This window comes from Leuresthes tenuis, unplaced genomic scaffold (genome assembly GCF_036924035.1).
Source record: "Leuresthes tenuis unplaced genomic scaffold, fLeuTen1.0.hap1 SCAF_13, whole genome shotgun sequence".
NCBI lineage: Eukaryota > Metazoa > Chordata > Actinopteri > Atheriniformes > Atherinopsidae > Leuresthes > Leuresthes tenuis.
Genome location: NW_027325367.1, coordinates 14007093 through 14023964, shown reverse-complemented (window position 1 = coordinate 14023964; position 16872 = coordinate 14007093). Strand labels below are relative to the sequence as shown.

General features: G+C 43.0%; 2 protein-coding genes across 2 annotated transcripts; both read right to left on the bottom strand.

The window, feature by feature from the left end:
* Window positions 1–676: 676 nt before the first annotated feature.
* On the bottom strand, window positions 677–12978 carry sec63 (SEC63 homolog, protein translocation regulator). The gene is made up of 20 exons (XM_072361985.1): window positions 12704–12978; window positions 11821–11920; window positions 10715–10829; window positions 10401–10513; window positions 10222–10283; window positions 9929–9987; window positions 9697–9747; window positions 9464–9572; window positions 9182–9276; window positions 8805–8937; window positions 7979–8071; window positions 7718–7863; window positions 7235–7382; window positions 6905–6987; window positions 6672–6740; window positions 6412–6567; window positions 6130–6312; window positions 5769–5969; window positions 3731–3835; window positions 677–3230 (listed from the first exon to the last, which is right to left on the bottom strand). Exons 1-20 carry the CDS (start codon window positions 12825–12827, stop codon window positions 3093–3095), a joined length of 2283 nt encoding a protein of 760 aa, XP_072218086.1. The 5' UTR covers window positions 12828–12978; the 3' UTR covers window positions 677–3092.
* An 834-nt stretch (window positions 12979–13812) lies between these two features.
* Window positions 13813–16020, bottom strand: iyd (iodotyrosine deiodinase). Its single transcript, XM_072362705.1, has 5 exons — window positions 15624–16020; window positions 14890–15087; window positions 14617–14776; window positions 14288–14444; window positions 13813–14094 (listed from the first exon to the last, which is right to left on the bottom strand). The coding sequence occupies exons 1-5, from the start codon at window positions 15820–15822 to the stop codon at window positions 13912–13914; spliced, it is 897 nt and encodes a 298-aa protein (XP_072218806.1). The 5' UTR covers window positions 15823–16020; the 3' UTR covers window positions 13813–13911.
* Between the last annotated feature and the right edge of the window lie 852 nt (window positions 16021–16872).

The following is a 16872-nucleotide window of genomic DNA, read 5'->3' as shown; positions in this document are numbered from 1 at the left end:
CGGGAGAGACAGCGGCGTAGAAATAAAACGGGTGTTCTCAAACTGCGAGCGGTTCAGCCCCCCTATGATAACAATTACTCAAAAGACTTCCTGTATGACAATTGGTACGTTCATTCACCTCCATTTGTACTTTAGGCTGACTTTGACGCAGTTTGATGAGTTAACATTGTCTTTTAAACGAGTCGTTACACGTTGGCTACGTATTGACCATCTTGGAAAGGCACCGACTTATCTAATGAGGATATTAACTCTATCGTTTCGTTATCGCAGTGAACCGGCTTAAATTTGCAAAACGAACTGATAGGAGTCCACACACCTGTGCATATGGGGGAAAAAGAAGTGAGCGGCCGTTGCTGTTGAGCTGTTACTGCCCCAACAGTAGAGCACCAAAATACCCCGCGTGGCACCTTGTGTGGCAACGAGCATTACTGTTACAAGCTCCCTGATTAATGTTCAGATACTGACATTTTCTTTAACAAGTGATATATAAAAGTATACTGAAGCTGTTGGGGCTGGTGTGCGTGTCCCCAATATCCACCGGACTGCTTTTAACATACTGTTACAAGCAGAGAAACCACCATGACACAGACCCAGCATTTTCCCTACATTTAGCACTGAAAAGGCTGCCAGTGACTGCTGGGCCTGTGCAACAGAGTGGAAACACAAATAGGCCACCTCGTTTAAAAGTTTTTATTTGAAATGATTTTAAATACAAATAATATATATATTTATTTTTTTTTTTGTTCCATTTACAATGACAGTTCCTTTGTAAACAAAAGTGGCAGATCGATAGTCATTTGGGTAGTTGCTTGTCCAAACTGAGACGGCTTGCCTGCCAGTCACCCGGTTAAGGTCTGTCATGGGAGAGATGGTGTTTTTTTTTTTTTGTCGTTGTCATTGGTTTGTGTTTTTTCTTCCCCACACAGCATTAATCATCGATGCTACATTCTATTGTAGAGCGATAAATACTCAGAGTACAATATTAACTGTTCGCATACACCTGCTTTGAACAGTTACAGTATAGGGTATAGTTTGAGTGTGTGCGTGCGCGTGTGTGTGGAGTTCAGAGAGCATGCCCTCCAATATCAAAAATGTAATCTCTCCCACACAAACGACACAACTCCGCACTGTGAGAAAATTAAGCGTTGTGAGGATATTAAATTGTGAAAGATTATGCATTTTCATGTAAAAACTCAAAACTACCAAGTAATCGACACAGCGAGAGCCCACAGAGCCACGCGAGGAAGCTCCGATTCCCCTCCCACACACACACAATCTAACACATGTAAAAAAAAAAAAAAGTTTTTTTTTTTTTTTTTTAAATCAAGGTTAGAAGACTCGCGTTACATTTGTTATAATTACATCTCAACTGAGATTTGAAAAGAACAAAAAAAAAAGGAAAAAGTTTTAAATGTATGGGAGCTCCTTTCGCTCAACCAGAACGGCTTCGCATTCCTCAGATGGGAATAAAAAAAAAATAAAAAAAAGAAGTAGAAAAACGCAACAAAAAAAAATCTTCCGACGGTAAGCCCGCTCCTGCTTTATGACGATTGAGAAGAAAAAGGGTGCTGGAGAAAGTATGCTGAGTCTCGCACAACAGGTTACTTTCAACAGGTCTTCATTCAGGACAGCTCTCAGACCGTGAGTGTTCGTGTTTGGCAGGGACCCAGTCCATCAAACCCCAATAAACAGTCAAATTTCACAGAAAACAGCAAAAAAAAAAAAAAAAATAGAACTCCTCACTGGAGATTTTGGGATGGCAATGGTGATATGTAAACCCAAGACAGGGGAGCCATTGGTTACTATGAATAGATCAACTCCAAATTGAAACAAACTTCAGTTTTGTTTTTCCTACACCAAATTAAGAAAAAAAAATGAAAAACTAAACTTTTTTTTTCTTTTCTTTTTCATTTTAATCTGCTCTCCCAGGAACCACTGGAGGACTTGTATGTTGTGGTATTTCACTCATATTCATAAGGCCTTTTCTGGACATACACTGGAATGTGCTACAATTGTTTAAAAAAAAAACAACAAACAGAAGATGAATGGGCCTCAGTTCCGTCGCCCCTTAAATAGACCCTCCAGCTCACAATTATTATGTAGCATATGAAGAAGAGTACTCACAAGTCAATCACACCTTAACACTGTAAGTTTTCTTCCCCAGTTACGTCTGAGGTCGCGAGTCACGTCAAAATGCACCTGCCTTTCAACCCAGTCGTCTCTTTCAGGAAACGCACAAGTCACAGGGGGCAGGACAGGCATCATTAACGGAACTGATTGGTGATCTCTCTGTAGATACTTCCTTCGGCATATGGAAAGTATTAGTGAATGAATGGAAAGTGTAACAGTGAAGGAAAAACAAAAAGCTGCTGCGCTCTCCCCCCTCCATGCGATTAAAGTCGAGCATCTCCCACCGGTCGACTTCGAACTTGCCGGATGCAGCGGGCTAAAGCTCACACTTCTGCAGATTACGCGTACAGTAAAAGTATCACTGGTGTGGAAAACATTGGCGCAGAGTTATTTTGGGGGGGGGGGGGGGGAAACAACAAAAAGAACCCAACAGGAGTAAGAGTGACGACATCATTTCCATACAGCGGTCATTTGTTTTTGTTAATTTTGCAAATGGAATTAGCCACTTTACATCCACTATCTCCCCCTCAAGAAAAGAAGAAAAGAGCCCATATTACATTTAATAGGTCCTCCAGTCCACAGTGTGTCCATCTTTCATATCTGTACAAAGACATACAACATTACACACCACACACACACACACACCCCAATGTACACTCTCATGCACACCCACTCACACGCACAGGCCTGCTAGTATTCACTGAACTTTACTCCGCCGGCAGCGGAAAGTGAATGAACAAGTCTCTGTAGAAAAGGGAAATTTGGGAGGGGGGGGTCACAGTTAATGTAATTGTAAAGGTATTATGGTGGAGGGCTCTGTGTGTATAAACTGTTCCCAGTGATTTATTGTGTGTGAGGGTTCTTCTTCTTTTGTGGCAGGCACGGCTTTGCTGTTCCTGGTCACTAGTGGATGGGTGGCCAGTCCAAGAGGGGGAGGGGGCTGAACGCATGCGTCCACACATTCAGTCGTTGTCCTCGTCGTCGTCGTCACTTTCCTCGATGCCGTCGCTGTCCTCCTGCTCCTCGTCCTCCTCCTCCGTGTCGGGGATGTCCCACTGTGGGTGGTTGTCCAGCATGGCCTTGGCCTCGTGGACCTCCAGCTGCGAAACCACAACAAACGCGTTTTATTTAGTGCAGGGAGCTGGCATGTCCCATCACTGCAGTTTGAAATGTCACACCAAGTGTTCAATACTAGATCTTTAGAAATCTGTGCGCGTTAAAATCAGCTGATTAAGAGACTGCATGAATCTTAGTTCTGTTAACTAACGGCATCGTAACACAATGTGGATTATGTTGCACGTGTACTGATTTCACACATGGGCAACATTTAATCCATCAAAAACATAAATCAGGAAAAGCAAACCCTACGTATATTTTGTGAATGCGTTCGTTTATCGCGTAACACACGCACACAAGCCTACAAAAACACGCAGTCCAACTCTCGTCAGGTCCTGTGATGTGACGCTTTTGGTAGCTTCTGGTGGTGTCTTTGCTGTGGCGTCTTTGCTGTGGCCTCTTCACTATGACGATACATTTACATGTATGGCTTTGTGCATGTGCAGGGATCAGAAGAGAGTTGTTTTTTTTTTTCAAAACTCACCTTAAGTGGTTTGATCTGGTCGAGTCCCAGATAGGAATCTGAGCGGAGGATAACAGAGTACTGGTAGTTGCCCGTTTTGGAGGGTGCTGGAAACTTTAGTTCCACCTGGAAAACAACACAAACACATGGCAGTTAATATCACATTCCTTTATTTGAAGATTTTTCCTTTCCTCCAAACTTAATGCACACAAAAATCAGTGAACCCTTTGTTTTGGAGATTCAAATCCTAATCCCCCTAATCCTACTTTGTATATCCATCTTTATCCATGATCACAGATTTGACCCTCCTCAGCAGTGATGGCACCACATTATCTCTGCACTTCAGAGACAATAATCATGTTTCCATCCAAAAGTGATTTGAATCATTGGGAAATGCGCATTAAAAGAAATTCGAATCATGTGTGTTTCCATCAAAAGTACGGACTTTGGTGAAAACTACTCACTCGCGCGAGTTTTCTGCAGGTTGGCATGACAACCAGTCTGTAAACGTTTCACGTGAGTGTATCAGAGAGAAGACTTGAACCTTTACTAAGAATAAGAAACGCACCTAATGTTCTCCAGTTGCCATCTGCTGGTATAGTCCAAGCACAAGTAACAATCTATTCAAAACAACTCAAACACACCACAAGTTGAAATGCTTAAACTTGTATTTAAGGAGAAAAAGAAAAAAAATCCATAAAATATGGTTCATCCAATAAAGAAACCTAAATATTTCACTCCGACACGTCATTTTAACCAATTCAGCTTACATTGAAAAGTATTTGACCGTCTTTTCCTTTTTTTTTTTTTTGGGGGGGGGGGGGGACAAATCTCAAGAAAACACTCAAATTGTTTGGTTCGCTTTTCCAAAAACCCCAAAGACTTTCATGCAATCACAAAGCGAGGCGAATGACCTAAACTCCTGAGCGCGGGTAAACGAGAGCCATCGCACTGGTTGGTAAGACCAAAGGGGTGAGGAAGTGTGTGTGAAGAAAACAGATTATAGGTTTCCCAATGTCATTCACAGACTATTTTTATTAACTGGATTTAAATCAGGCGACATACTTGTCCAGGTCATAGTGTTTCACTTTTTTTTTCTCTCTCTCTCTTTTAAAAAGTCATGTGCTTTGGACGATAAATGTGCCGTTTACTTCTCTTTCTGCCGACTGTCTGCAGACTGACATTCGACTTGTAGTAAGTATTTGGTATTTTCAACATGGTAATTACAAATTAACTACACTATTACACTATTACTGGATTGCGCAACTACATCCAGCAAACATCTCATTATCAGCATAACGAGGCTAATTGCTCCACATGAGAAGAGAGAACGAAAAGTGAAGGTGGCTGCTATTCATTAGCGACAGTGCTTCTTTGTTCTCCGAATAACACATCTAAAGAGGCAGCACGTAAGCAGTCACACATCACAAACAGCAGAGCAAACTGTTGAAGTGACAGACTGCTAGGCATTGTCCCGTCATGCACGAAAGGGGCACCTCGTGCGATTCCGTTACTCCGGAGCGGTGACAGCTGGTCGTGCAGAGTTGCACAGGTCTCACATTAAGCCTTTACCTCGCTGTTGCTGGAGAATACCCGGATCAGAGGTGGAGATTGTGCAAAAATAAACACACACTACTCTGAAGGAATAATAACAAGTGCAACGGGTTGCCTAGCAACAGGATATGGGAAGGATTACAGTACACAGGACACAAGAAATGTGTACACACACCAACTTAAGATGTCTGAACAATGGATTATTGTACAATCCACAAAATACCATCTAAGTAATTCAATAAAGCACAAAGAAGTGGCCTTCTGATGTTGCGATTACAAAAATGGGAATTATAGAGAAACTGGTTTTAATAATCAAGTAGTGGCTTCAGTAAATAATCAACAAATAGTTACTACAAGTTTTGTAAAGCAAATATTTTTCAGCCCGATATCATTGCAGGCTGTTGACACTGATTATTGCCAATTGGTTGGGCAGTACGAGTGATCTTAAGTCATGTGGGATTTCTCTACACAGAAACCAAACAGGGACACATGAGCCCCGTCTCACCTCTTCCGTGTCTTTTAGCGTGCAGACGTGGTAGGGCATAGAGACGAGGGTCTGATCTCGGCGGTCAGCGATGTAGAGCCACCACCACTCTTGCTTCTCTTCAGGGAAGTAGAGGCTGTAGACTGGATGCGTCACCTTTGACTTGGTTTCGAGCAGTGCTCGCTCTCGCCGTTGGATGCTTTGCTGCAACACCTCCCACTCCTGACGGGTGGAGAGAGCAGGTGGTTAAGGCTGGGCACAAACAGCGTGTCCTGACTTTTCAGTTTGTAATCAAAGTGCAAAACATGAGCGGGTTGCTGAAAAGCTGAACATTCGAAATCCTGATCCGGGCATAAGAAAAAATGATAAAAAGTTCCCTGACCTCCTCGTCGTCGCCGGCCATCTCATCAACCTCCGTGTCGCTTTGTTTGTCGCTGTCTTCGTCTCTCTCGCTGGGAGAATCCTTGTTGGCTTCGCCCTCCTCTGACTCGCTGCCTTTGTCCGAAGCTTCGTCATCTTCCTCCTTTGTCGCCGCTGCCACCGATGATGCTGCCGTGACAATTTCCTGTGAGAGCAACATTAATTGTAAACACTTCCGTGTAAGCAGTGTCGCTTTTCTCATCCTCTCACATGTGGAATGTGTTTTAGAGATTCAGACGCTTACGTTTCCCGCCACGTTGCCATTGGCCTGCTTGGTTTTGGCAGGAGCAGGAGTGGCCTTCTTCTTTGTTAATTTTTTCTTCTTGGACTTGGCTGTCTTCTTGGCGCCTTTATTCTTGTTCTGCCACACTTTGGTTTTAGCTTTACCCGTGTCTCCTTGCTTCAACAGACAAATGTAAAACAACAGCAACAAAAAAATCAGTCCTTTGTTTTTTCTTATACTGATCTGAACTGACATGTTCTCTCTGCGTGTGTTATCCTTACTGCTTCCTCTGTGTTGGCAGCGTCCTCTCCTGGACATGGCGTAGAGACCTGCTCTTTTTCAAACATATCCTTCACACAAGAGTAAATGAATACAAGTTTATCGATAGTCGGGAAACTGGTCAACAGTGCACTCTAGTGGCCGTCCAGAGAAGTGCATGCACCCAAAAACATGTAATCTACCCAGTTACTAAGATATCAAATCATGCCAGTGTTTAAACAAATTAGACACTTACCACCATTCGTTTCCTGGTTAAAGTGACAGTTACTGTGACAATTGAGCCTGCTGTGATGTTATTGCTGTCCTCATCATCAAGGACTGCAAAGACACACAGAGAGAAGCCAACGTTATTATCTAAATTTTGGACACAAATGTATAGACTTCCACAATACATTCCAAACTGCTCTCAGCTGCAGAGAATGTGACCAGAGACAAAGATGGAAGACTTCGTAACATCGTAAAAACACCCAAGAGTTTGTTTAGTTTTTCAGCTCACCTGCCCAGCCACACTGATATTAAACTAGAGGCACAGGCATGGTCACCGTGTTTCTCTTTTAGGACTCACCCTGCAGTTTGGTATCCATGGTGATGTGAGGGAAGCTGCCCAGCACGGCCATGACCTCATCATACTTCTCCTCGCCCAGGAAACGCAGCATGCTGCGCCTGTCGGAGTCCTTCAGACTGACCAGGTCCTGCAGAGTTCGCACTTTATACTAAAGAAGAGAGAAGGAGGAGGATGGCAGTGAAAGATCACACACTGATATACAACGTCACCCTTGTGGGTCATCCATTACAGGAGGGTTTTGTTTGCAAGTATCCTCCAATGTCATATCAACCCGTACTTGGAACCCTGAACTTTCTCATCTACTATTAAAAAAAAATAATAAAAAAAACACTAAGAAAGTGTCACAGATGGTTGGAATTCCTACTTCGTAACTCTCAGCTTTTCGCGCTGATTTTCAGAGTGAACTCTGGATCAAACTACAACCTGAACAAATGCTGGAGTAATAAATAAGAGTGGCGGCCCGAGCGTGGACTGAGCAGGTACCTTCTTAGAAATGCAGTAGCGGAGGTGCTCCTCCTCGAAATGAGGGAGCTGCAGCAGCGGCGACTTTGACTCCTGCAGGCCCTGCACCGTCATCTGGGTCAGCTTCATGCAGTTCTCGATGGTTACGAGTCGAGGAGCGTGGAAGCCTGACGAGAGGAATTGGGAAGTTGACAATGCTGACGTGACTGAAAAATGTGTGCGTGTTGGGGGAGGGGAGCTGCCCTTCAAAGCAACAACGTGCACGAACGCCCGCATGCGTACCTCCTCTGCTGTTTGCCATCATCGTAAGCTGACAGCCCACGTTGATCATCTCTTGAAGGAGCGCTGGACTCTTCCTCACAACAAATCTCTGGTCTGCAACAGAAGCACACGGAACATGCTGTGAATAACACACCGAGGACCTGTCTGACGTTCCAATCCAAAAAAAAGTTTTAGTCGTCATTTATCCTCAACCGTGGAGCTATCCCCCTACAGCTTTGGCTCGAGCTAAGTATGTGCATTACCTCTGCACAGGAATGCAAACATAAAAACAGCATTGTGAATGAAATCTTCATGCTAAAGATGATGAATTTTTCACTACTTTTATCGAATCAATTCAATAAAGTCCTGCTGAATGTTGCAGTGGATAAAGCACCTTTCAGCGCCACGCAAGTCCTTCATTCCAAACTACTTTTGATCAGTCAAGTAAGCTGCTGTACATGGTGTGCGTGTGGCACATCTTTCACATAAAACACCGCAACTGAGAACAAGAGGGTTTCTATCCAGTTAGGATTCCGAAGGAGTTTGAATCCGTTGGTGTAGGAAGTGCGAGGAGCGAACCAACACTTTGCCAGCTCTCATGTTTATGAACATAAAGCTAAGTAGAAATGAGCCACGGTTGTGTGTACAGCTCCTGATTTCATTTCAATGCATTAAAATGAAGAAAATATAGAAAGAAAAATGAGAATAAAAAAATAAAAATAAAGCATGCCCAAGACACAACTAGTTTAAGCAAATAAAAGGTCTCAAATACCACTTAAAACCACAAAAGGCACAAATGTAAAAATAAGAACGCATCTGGACCAAATTTGTCAAATTTCAGTCCTACCTTCTTCCAGCTCCTCAGACACATCCATGCGGGCCAGATGGGCCAAAACCAACACCCTGGCCTTCAAACTGTAGGGGTAGCAGAACGGAGGCTCCTTCTTCTTAACGTTGATATTCCCTAATTCACGGATTAACTGCAAAAGGGACAAGACAGAGTCATTGCTGCTTTCAGTCTTCAATACAGAAAATAAATGATTATATGTTAGAGTGGAAAGCAGCGAAGCACGGTCTTCTATGGAAATTGCTCAATTGTGGGGCTGCAAGCTTCTGTAAGCCATCTGTAAGCTTGCTAGTGACAAAGTCCGTTTATTGTCGCATCTTTTAGAGTTAGACAGCCCTAAAAGACTTTTTTTTTTTTTTTTTTTTTTTTTTTTTTACCTGTGGCACTTCAATGTTGTCTGTGGGTCTTATTGTGGCTTCTTTATTGCTGCGAGGGTCAAACTCGAACGCTGCCGTCAACACCATGGTCAATCCTGGAGGTGGGATTTGAACAGAATCACCATCGAAAGACAAAAACCATTTCACCCAATCAGGCGAAACACACATCCGACAAAGTGCTACGTTAATCACAACAAGAAGGAAAGCCAACACTGAAGCAATGTGTGCCTTCAAACTGGATTCATCGCCTCCAAAATCGTATCGACCAGTTTAAAAACTCACGCTTCATGTTCATGTTCGGCGTCTTGTACATGAAATGCATGAAGAGCTGGGTGGTGTTGATGAGGATCTGGTCCCCACTGTATCGGATTGAGCGGTACCACCATGTACCCTGGAGAACAGAGGGACAAAAAAAAAAAGATATAAGGTAAGAAACTGAGAAAATACTAGAAAACTAGGGTCGTTTGAAATGACATCATAATCCAGTTTGAAATCAAATGATTGCAAAAACTTACCACGACAACAGGAAGGATGACCATAAAGGCAAGTCCATAAACCAAAAGTACCTGCAGAAAGAAAAGCCCAACCGTCAGAGCAGACCGAGGTTGACATTTTGACCGACAACAACAGGAATAAGAATCCTAATTTAGCACGTCTGTGGGTTGAATATGAGCCCGATCTCTGCGATTCAAATATAAAAATCACATGCAGTTAAAGCTTGGATGGCTTGGATCAGTAAGTGCGTACCAGCATCGAGTTCTTCTGGTCAACGATCCAGGCAGGCAGAGCGATACCAAAGCTGGTGGCTAGAGAGAGAAACATCGAGTGAAAAAGGATAAATTCCCTTTACTTACTGCAAATAAAGCAGGCTGTGGGAACACACGCCGCTTGGAAATCACAGCTGGAAATATCTAAAAGTGTGTGGTGCTTCGCGCCTGCTCTCACAGGAATGACGGAGCTGCCGATGTCTTCGATTCATCTTCTGTTGTTTAACACATTTACACCGACCAACAGTCTGAACACGAGCAGCTTTTACTTACCTCCTGGGCCGTCTGGGTTACCGTATAGCTGCCAGTTCTCTCGCGACCGTTCATTGGTTAGACTGCAGGAAAGACCACAAAAAGTACACTTCTCAGTTCATCCAAAAACACCACGCTGCTTGAAGCGACTTATCATCATTCATGGAGCCATCTTTTGGTTGAAAGCAAAAGAAACTTACGCAGCATAGGCTTTGGCAATTCTCATGAATGTGGCTTCATCACCGCCTTTGTCAGGGTGGTACTTGAGGGACAGTATGCGATATTGCTTCTTAATTTCTACCAGCGACGCATCCTGGAGACAAAACACACGGCGGCTAGAAAACAGCACACTCGGATGCAGTTAGGTTCAACTTCAAGAACCCTGCACAACCCCATAAGTGGAAAGAGACAAAAGCTTTATAGTGCTAAAATGCCTAAGATATGGATCTTAAATCGAGAAATGTAACTTTCGGGATTTCAGTGACATTTTTGTTTTTCCTCTCTGTGGCTTTACCGGGTCCAAGTTGAGGTCTTCATATGGATTGTACTCCTGGTACTCTCTGTCCAGCTTGGACACCTTGTAGGCTAGCAGCAGGAACACAGCCCACCCGAACAGTAGCGCTGCCTTCCTGAAAAAGTTCACACACAAAGCAACACAAGAAATTTAAAAAAAAAAAAAAAAAGGGGAAAAAAAGCACAAAATATGTCTATTTCACGCTCTGGCTTCAATTTATAACCATTTAGTTTCCTGTCGTACAATCGATTGAACATTTTAGGGCACAAAAATCTAATTTTGCCATTTGAAAGCCTCCAGTAAACACGTCTCGATCCACTGTCAACAAGCAGAAGGGCAAGCTGGGCTCTTATTGTTGCCGTTTGACATTTATGCACGTGTATTGAACTAGTTACCATGACATTAGCTAAAACAAGCAAAGAAACAACAACAACAACAAAAAAACCCAGTGGAAGGTGCTGCAGCATCTGTTGCCATGACGACAGGTCACTGGCCTCCAGTCGTAGCTCCACAGGAAAGAAATCTGACTTATTTCTATAACTGCGACGGTGGAATTCTGAGAGACAACTTCTGATTCAGCTGTTCTGACCAGCGAGGGCGGAGTTTGTAAATGTTTTGGACCGTAAACACAGGATGCCGTTGTAGTCACAGAGCCAGAGTGGAAAGTGGGCGTATGAGGACAAACAGCTGAGAAGCTGCTATAAACCGCACAGAGCGCATAAACAACTCTGGAGAAAACAGGGTGACATCACACACACACGTCACAGAGAGACTGTCACGCAAAAACACGATGGGCTGAATGGACCAACTTATCTTAACAGATACATGCTAGCCTGAGTCAGCCTACACTATATACAATGGTGCATTTGCCTAAAGAACTAAAAACGATGCACGATTCAGGAGCCTAAGCTCAGGTTCCCTGAAGCAAAGTATGACTGAAACTCTCAGATATTACCTGCTGCTTAGGAAGAATTCTTCATAAAAAAATAAATAAATGACACCCACGTGGGGGGATAAGCATTCGGACCCCTAGATTTGAGTACATCACGTTCATTTACACCACAACAAAAACTAAAAGAAGCCCAACTCCGATACACCGGACTTACTTTAGTGTTGGGACAATGCTCTGCTGTGACTTCATCAGCCGGAGCCGATACCACAAACACCTGCCGTGTACCCTCCGCAGGCTCTTCAGGCGCAGCTGTTCTGTACAGGGGATGGACATGAAGAAGTCAATGACACATCATCACAATAAGAGCATTCAAATGACACTAAAGTATGAGAGGGATTTATGTGCCTTCAACACCCACAATACTCCAAAGTATTGTGAATATGTAAAACAAGGAAGCATATTTCAGCATTTACTTTATTCTGATTGAATTTCTAATGGAATTTGTAACTTGACACCATAACTACTGTAAGGGACGTTGTAGGCATTAGTTTATAGTGCCACTATAACTACACCCAGAAGACCAGTTGAGTAAACTTCCCTGGCCTAAGTTACATAATGACATATGTCTGCCGTGCTCTGTTGTTGACAAACAGATAGCAGCATCAAGATAAGGACGCATAAATGGAAGGTCAACAAAGGTATAAAGGCTAACTTGAGATCCTGAAAGAGGGACGCTGGTTTTCAATGTTGGAGCTCCAGTTCAACCAGACAGAACTTCGCTTCACCCAGACACAGGCCGTAATGGCAAAATAAATCCCTACGTTAAAATGTTGTAGTGTCAATGAGTTGTCAGTTAAGCTCCGAACGGTGGAAGAAATATGGGCATCATCTTTCTGACGTTAGTTAGCTCCCATTTGCACGTTGTTACATAGCTAGGTAAGACTGTGTAGCATGTGCACCTACATCCCGCGGCAGATTAACAGCACACTGGCTGGTGATCATTCACAAGCCTAAATGTTGCCCAAACACTTTACGTTCCACCGGCTGAGAGTAGATAGTTGGCTAAGTTAGCACTGAGCCAAGACATCAGGCCTTACCAGCATTCTGATCCCGCGGCCAGAGGTAATATGTAGCCGGGATAACAATAAGTCCGACGAAGGACGTTAGGAAATAGAAAAAGGTGTTGCCGCTGTCATCGTACTGGAACTGTTGCCCGGCCATTTCGTAGCGGCGCTTGGGTCGCCCTTCTTCTCCACCGCTGCTCTTCCCCCGTCAGACCCGATGTGTGAGACCTTACAGACCGTTAGCTAGCCAGCTAGCATCCAGCCAAGAGAGCTCGATGCATCGGGTGTACGTGGTGTACGCCTGCGCAAATGTGATCTCTCTTCTTCTTCGGTTGGGTTTCCGGCGCTTTTTTTTTCTGGGTGATACTGCCCTCCAGTGGTGGCGCTTGAGACAGGACGAGGAGGTAAGCGCGACCTGCACTTATCACTGATCGATAAAACGAATGAACAAACACATGAAGTAATTAATCCAAGACATAGTTTTGTCAAGCAAAGGTCAGTTCTATAGATTTCGGTCTTCCTTCATACAACATAATTTATATAAACAGACATATTTTTGCAAACCATGTAATGAATAAATAATTAAATAAATAACTTAACTAAATAACTGAAGGTAAAATACTGTAATAGTCAACTGGGGAAGGTTCATGTTTATTCGGTGAAGACTCTATCTGTAAATGAGTTGTTTCCAATGAGAATGTAGGGTACTTTAGAGTCCATATCTTTGAGTGCTGTTTTCTTATTCTTATAATCTGAGACAGAAATCTCCACTTCAAAAGCAACTGTTTCCTCAAGACTCTAAGCTGGACACTGTTTTCTTTTGTTGTTTATGATTCCTAATCAAATTTGGTCATATATTATTTAAATTCTGATTCATTGCACCTTTGTTTTAGGATCTACAAAACTACGTAAGACAAGAGATATTCAATGTTGCCTCTTTGGCTCTCATTTGTCAACAAAATTGGATGTGTAGTTCTCTCTGCGATTTCCATTCTGTTCTTTGTCATTTATGCGAAATATTTCAGACATTTTGCAACACAGTCTTTGATGGGCAGGATTTTAGACAGAACAACAAACAAATGTTGATGTGAATGATGTAATATTTTGGTAACGGTCTTGTAGGCAAATCACACAAGGACAACTCACTAAAGAAGCGACAGTTTTTATTCTCAGAAGATGTGGGCAGCTGTTTTTGATAAAAGAAAAAGAAGAAACTTTTTTTTCCTCCACAACTGATTTGTTTAAAGGTGCACCATGATGTCATCCAGGTGCTTGCGTTTCAAATCCGGCACGGTGGCGTCAGCAGCAGGATAACCTACGGGAAGCAGCATCAGCAGCTTCTCGTTGGCCGGACGTTTAAGGAGCAGCCTGAGCTGAGGACCACAGTTAAGGGGCGTTGATGTGACGGTCGCAAGACCTACGTTCTGATAAATAAATGTAAAAACAACAGAAATTAATGTGCAGAAATTCAGCTTCTCAGCTAGCTGTGATACCACATTTAATAAGAAAGGTTTAGTTAAAGTACTTTTCAAAGAGGTAGTTCAAATAGGATACAATAGTTCAAAATAAACTCCTAAAACGTTGATCTATGTTTCATGAGCCCCAGTTGCTCCTCACCTGTAAGGCAGCCAGCAGAATCCCACACGATATGGAGACACTGATTTCATTGTAATAGTGTGTCGTTTTCCTGCCATCTGGTAGAATCCCATGGGTCTGTTTAAAGATTAGGATCAGGTACGGAGCAACATCCAAGTACTCCTTAATCCAGTTTGTTCTGCAAGAGCAATAGCCAGTAGAGGTAGATACATCATTAAAAATGTAGTTGGGTTTTACACTGGGAAATAAAAACTATATAAAAGGTTGGGAATCAGATGTATCCAGTAACGTTTTTATAATCCTCTGGTAATGATATGAATGTGTGAGTTGGAGTAAGGATGGATATTCACCTTAATTTGGCCAAATCTTGGACCCATTTATCCCCCATCCTCTGGCGGTAGTTCATCTCCTCTTCCTCCTCCACTATCAGTCTGATTTGGTGCTTTGTCTCTGGATCTGACACCACAACAAATGTCCAGGGCTCTGTGTGCGCTCCACTAGGTGCGGTACCTAACCAGATGGAAGAGAGGAGAAGGAAGGAAAACAGACATAAAAGTTTCAGACAAGATCTCTGGCCCTTCTCTGCATTACAAGTCTCCATTGATTTGGATGAGGTTTCGTGCCTGCAGTGAGAATAACATTATCGATGACTTCTCGTGGGACCGGCTCTGGGCTGATGAATCTGACAGACCTCCTCTGGTTCAGCAAGGTGTAAAAATCTTTGGATCTCTGCAGCATTTTCTCCTCGGAGTAACGCGGTGGCAAGTAGGGCACATGTGCAAGGTCCTCCTCTTCGTTACCGTCCACCCATTCATCATCATCTTAGAAGACAACAGGGGGAAAGAGGAACCTGAGAAATATGTCTGGTATTCAAAATCCATTTGTTTGTAAAGATATCTGAAAAATCAGTACCACTGGAGGATTGTTTCCAAGAACCTGAACAATGCAAAGTGAGAGAATTCAGGTTAATTCTCCCTGTGAATATTGAATATTAGTTTGTTTGAATCATAATACTAAACATCTGCATGCTCCCTGGGCTGTGCACACTGTTTTGACAAACTACTCTTTTACCCAATCAGGAGCATGTAAAACACAAATGTCGACGTCATCATGTTTTGCCCGTTTCATCAGAAACGGCTGTTGCTTTCTCTGGCAAACTTGTTCACAAATGCATAGGATTTCCTAAAATAATAGATTCTGAAAGAATGGCCCACTACACTGATGGCGCCCCGGAGATTCTTGCTGCATGGAAAAATTCCCCACATTGCCAAGAGGGTGTTTGAAAACAGTAAAAAATCTAAAAGTTGAACTCTGCCGAGTAAAAAAGTAAAAAAAAAAATCCTAAGTGAGCTCTCACCTTTTCCTTCTCTTGTGCTTTCTGTATCATCCTGCAAGTCCTGGTCCACCCACGGTCTCAAGTCTGCTTTTGACGCCCCTTTAGTTTTGAGCTTTGCTCTCGAGGAGGTTTCTGTCTCCCGAGATTTCACCACCATAAAGCCTATCACCAGGCACAGGACCACCGCCAGGACTGGCGTGAGCACGGACAGGAGAGCCATGACTGCCCGAGTCTATCTCACCTGGCAGCGGACCCAAATGACACAAAACACCACTGTTGTCTGCGGTGCCTTCACGCTTCGCCGGAGTCCGAGAATCTGCACACAGCCGTGCCACTTTCCTAGAAAAAAAGAAAAAAGACTGCTCGGCAAGGAATCCGACCAACATAAAAGGGCTCCAAGTCAGTGTTACAAAGTCCTACTGTGAAGTTAATGTTCCACTTCTTCACGTTTAACTCGGTGTGCTGATGCAAGCTGTTAAACTGCAAAGCTGGAACTGTTTAATATGGAGTTGATTAGCCAGAAGAGGGAAAAAATAATGACATTTAATAGAAATAACCGTTTTTGGAAGTACATGACAACTTTGTTCCACGCGATTTTACAAAAGAAACTGCAAATCAGATGATTTATTTGCATACATCTGTTTGGATTTGCTGTTATAAAGAAACAAAATGAAGACCAAGTTAGAGCAATTAGGTGCAGCTGCAATTAGGCTCTCCGTTTGGAAATAGTGTGGCCCCGGCTGTCTGTTGTCTCAGCTGTGGCAACGATACTGAACGGTTTGTTCAGCACGAGAGCAACTCTGAGAGCAGGTGTCAAGAATGCTGAGATAGAGAAAGAGACATGTGGCTGAGTAAAAACACCGCAGTTGGATATTAGTTGTATATCGGGAGCTCAGTTTTAGAGAACTGTGGGCCAATTTAAAAAGCCCTCAACCACTATGCTGGTGTACCAGCGTAGATATAATTCACCTGAATATATTCTCATGTTTTTTCCCCCCTTGTAAGTCTATTCTTGGTGATTTTTACTCATTTAATTTCCAGAAAGGTTGCAATGTTTTTTAAAAAGAAAAAATAAAAAAATAAAAAAACTCCAACAGGCGATTTGCTCGAACCTTCATTTTAGACTCGAATCCAATAAGTGGCAGGTGGGGGTGTCAGGATAAGGTATAAAAAAATAATTGACGAAAGAAAAGTCAGAAAATCATTAATTTGTTCTTTTTTTTTCCACAGAGATTGCTTGAACTCCGTGGTCCTTAAGCATAGAGCATAA

Coding starts and splice junctions, on each gene's coding strand:
- sec63 (XM_072361985.1), bottom strand. CDS start 12,827: ATGGCCGGGCAACAGTTCCAGTACGATGACAGCGGCAACACCTTTTTC. Junction 9,748..9,928: donor ACCAGAAGAACTCGATGCTG/GTACGCACTTAC, acceptor TTCTTTCTGCAG/GTACTTTTGGTTTATGGACT. Junction 3,231..3,730: donor ACCAGATCAAACCACTTAAG/GTGAGTTTTGAA, acceptor GTGGTTTCGCAG/CTGGAGGTCCACGAGGCCAA.
- iyd (XM_072362705.1), bottom strand. CDS start 15,822: ATGGCTCTCCTGTCCGTGCTCACGCCAGTCCTGGCGGTGGTCCTGTGC. Junction 15,088..15,623: donor AAGCACAAGAGAAGGAAAAG/GTGAGAGCTCAC, acceptor TTGTCTTCTAAG/ATGATGATGAATGGGTGGAC. Junction 14,777..14,889: donor TAATGTTATTCTCACTGCAG/GCACGAAACCTC, acceptor CCATCTGGTTAG/GTACCGCACCTAGTGGAGCG.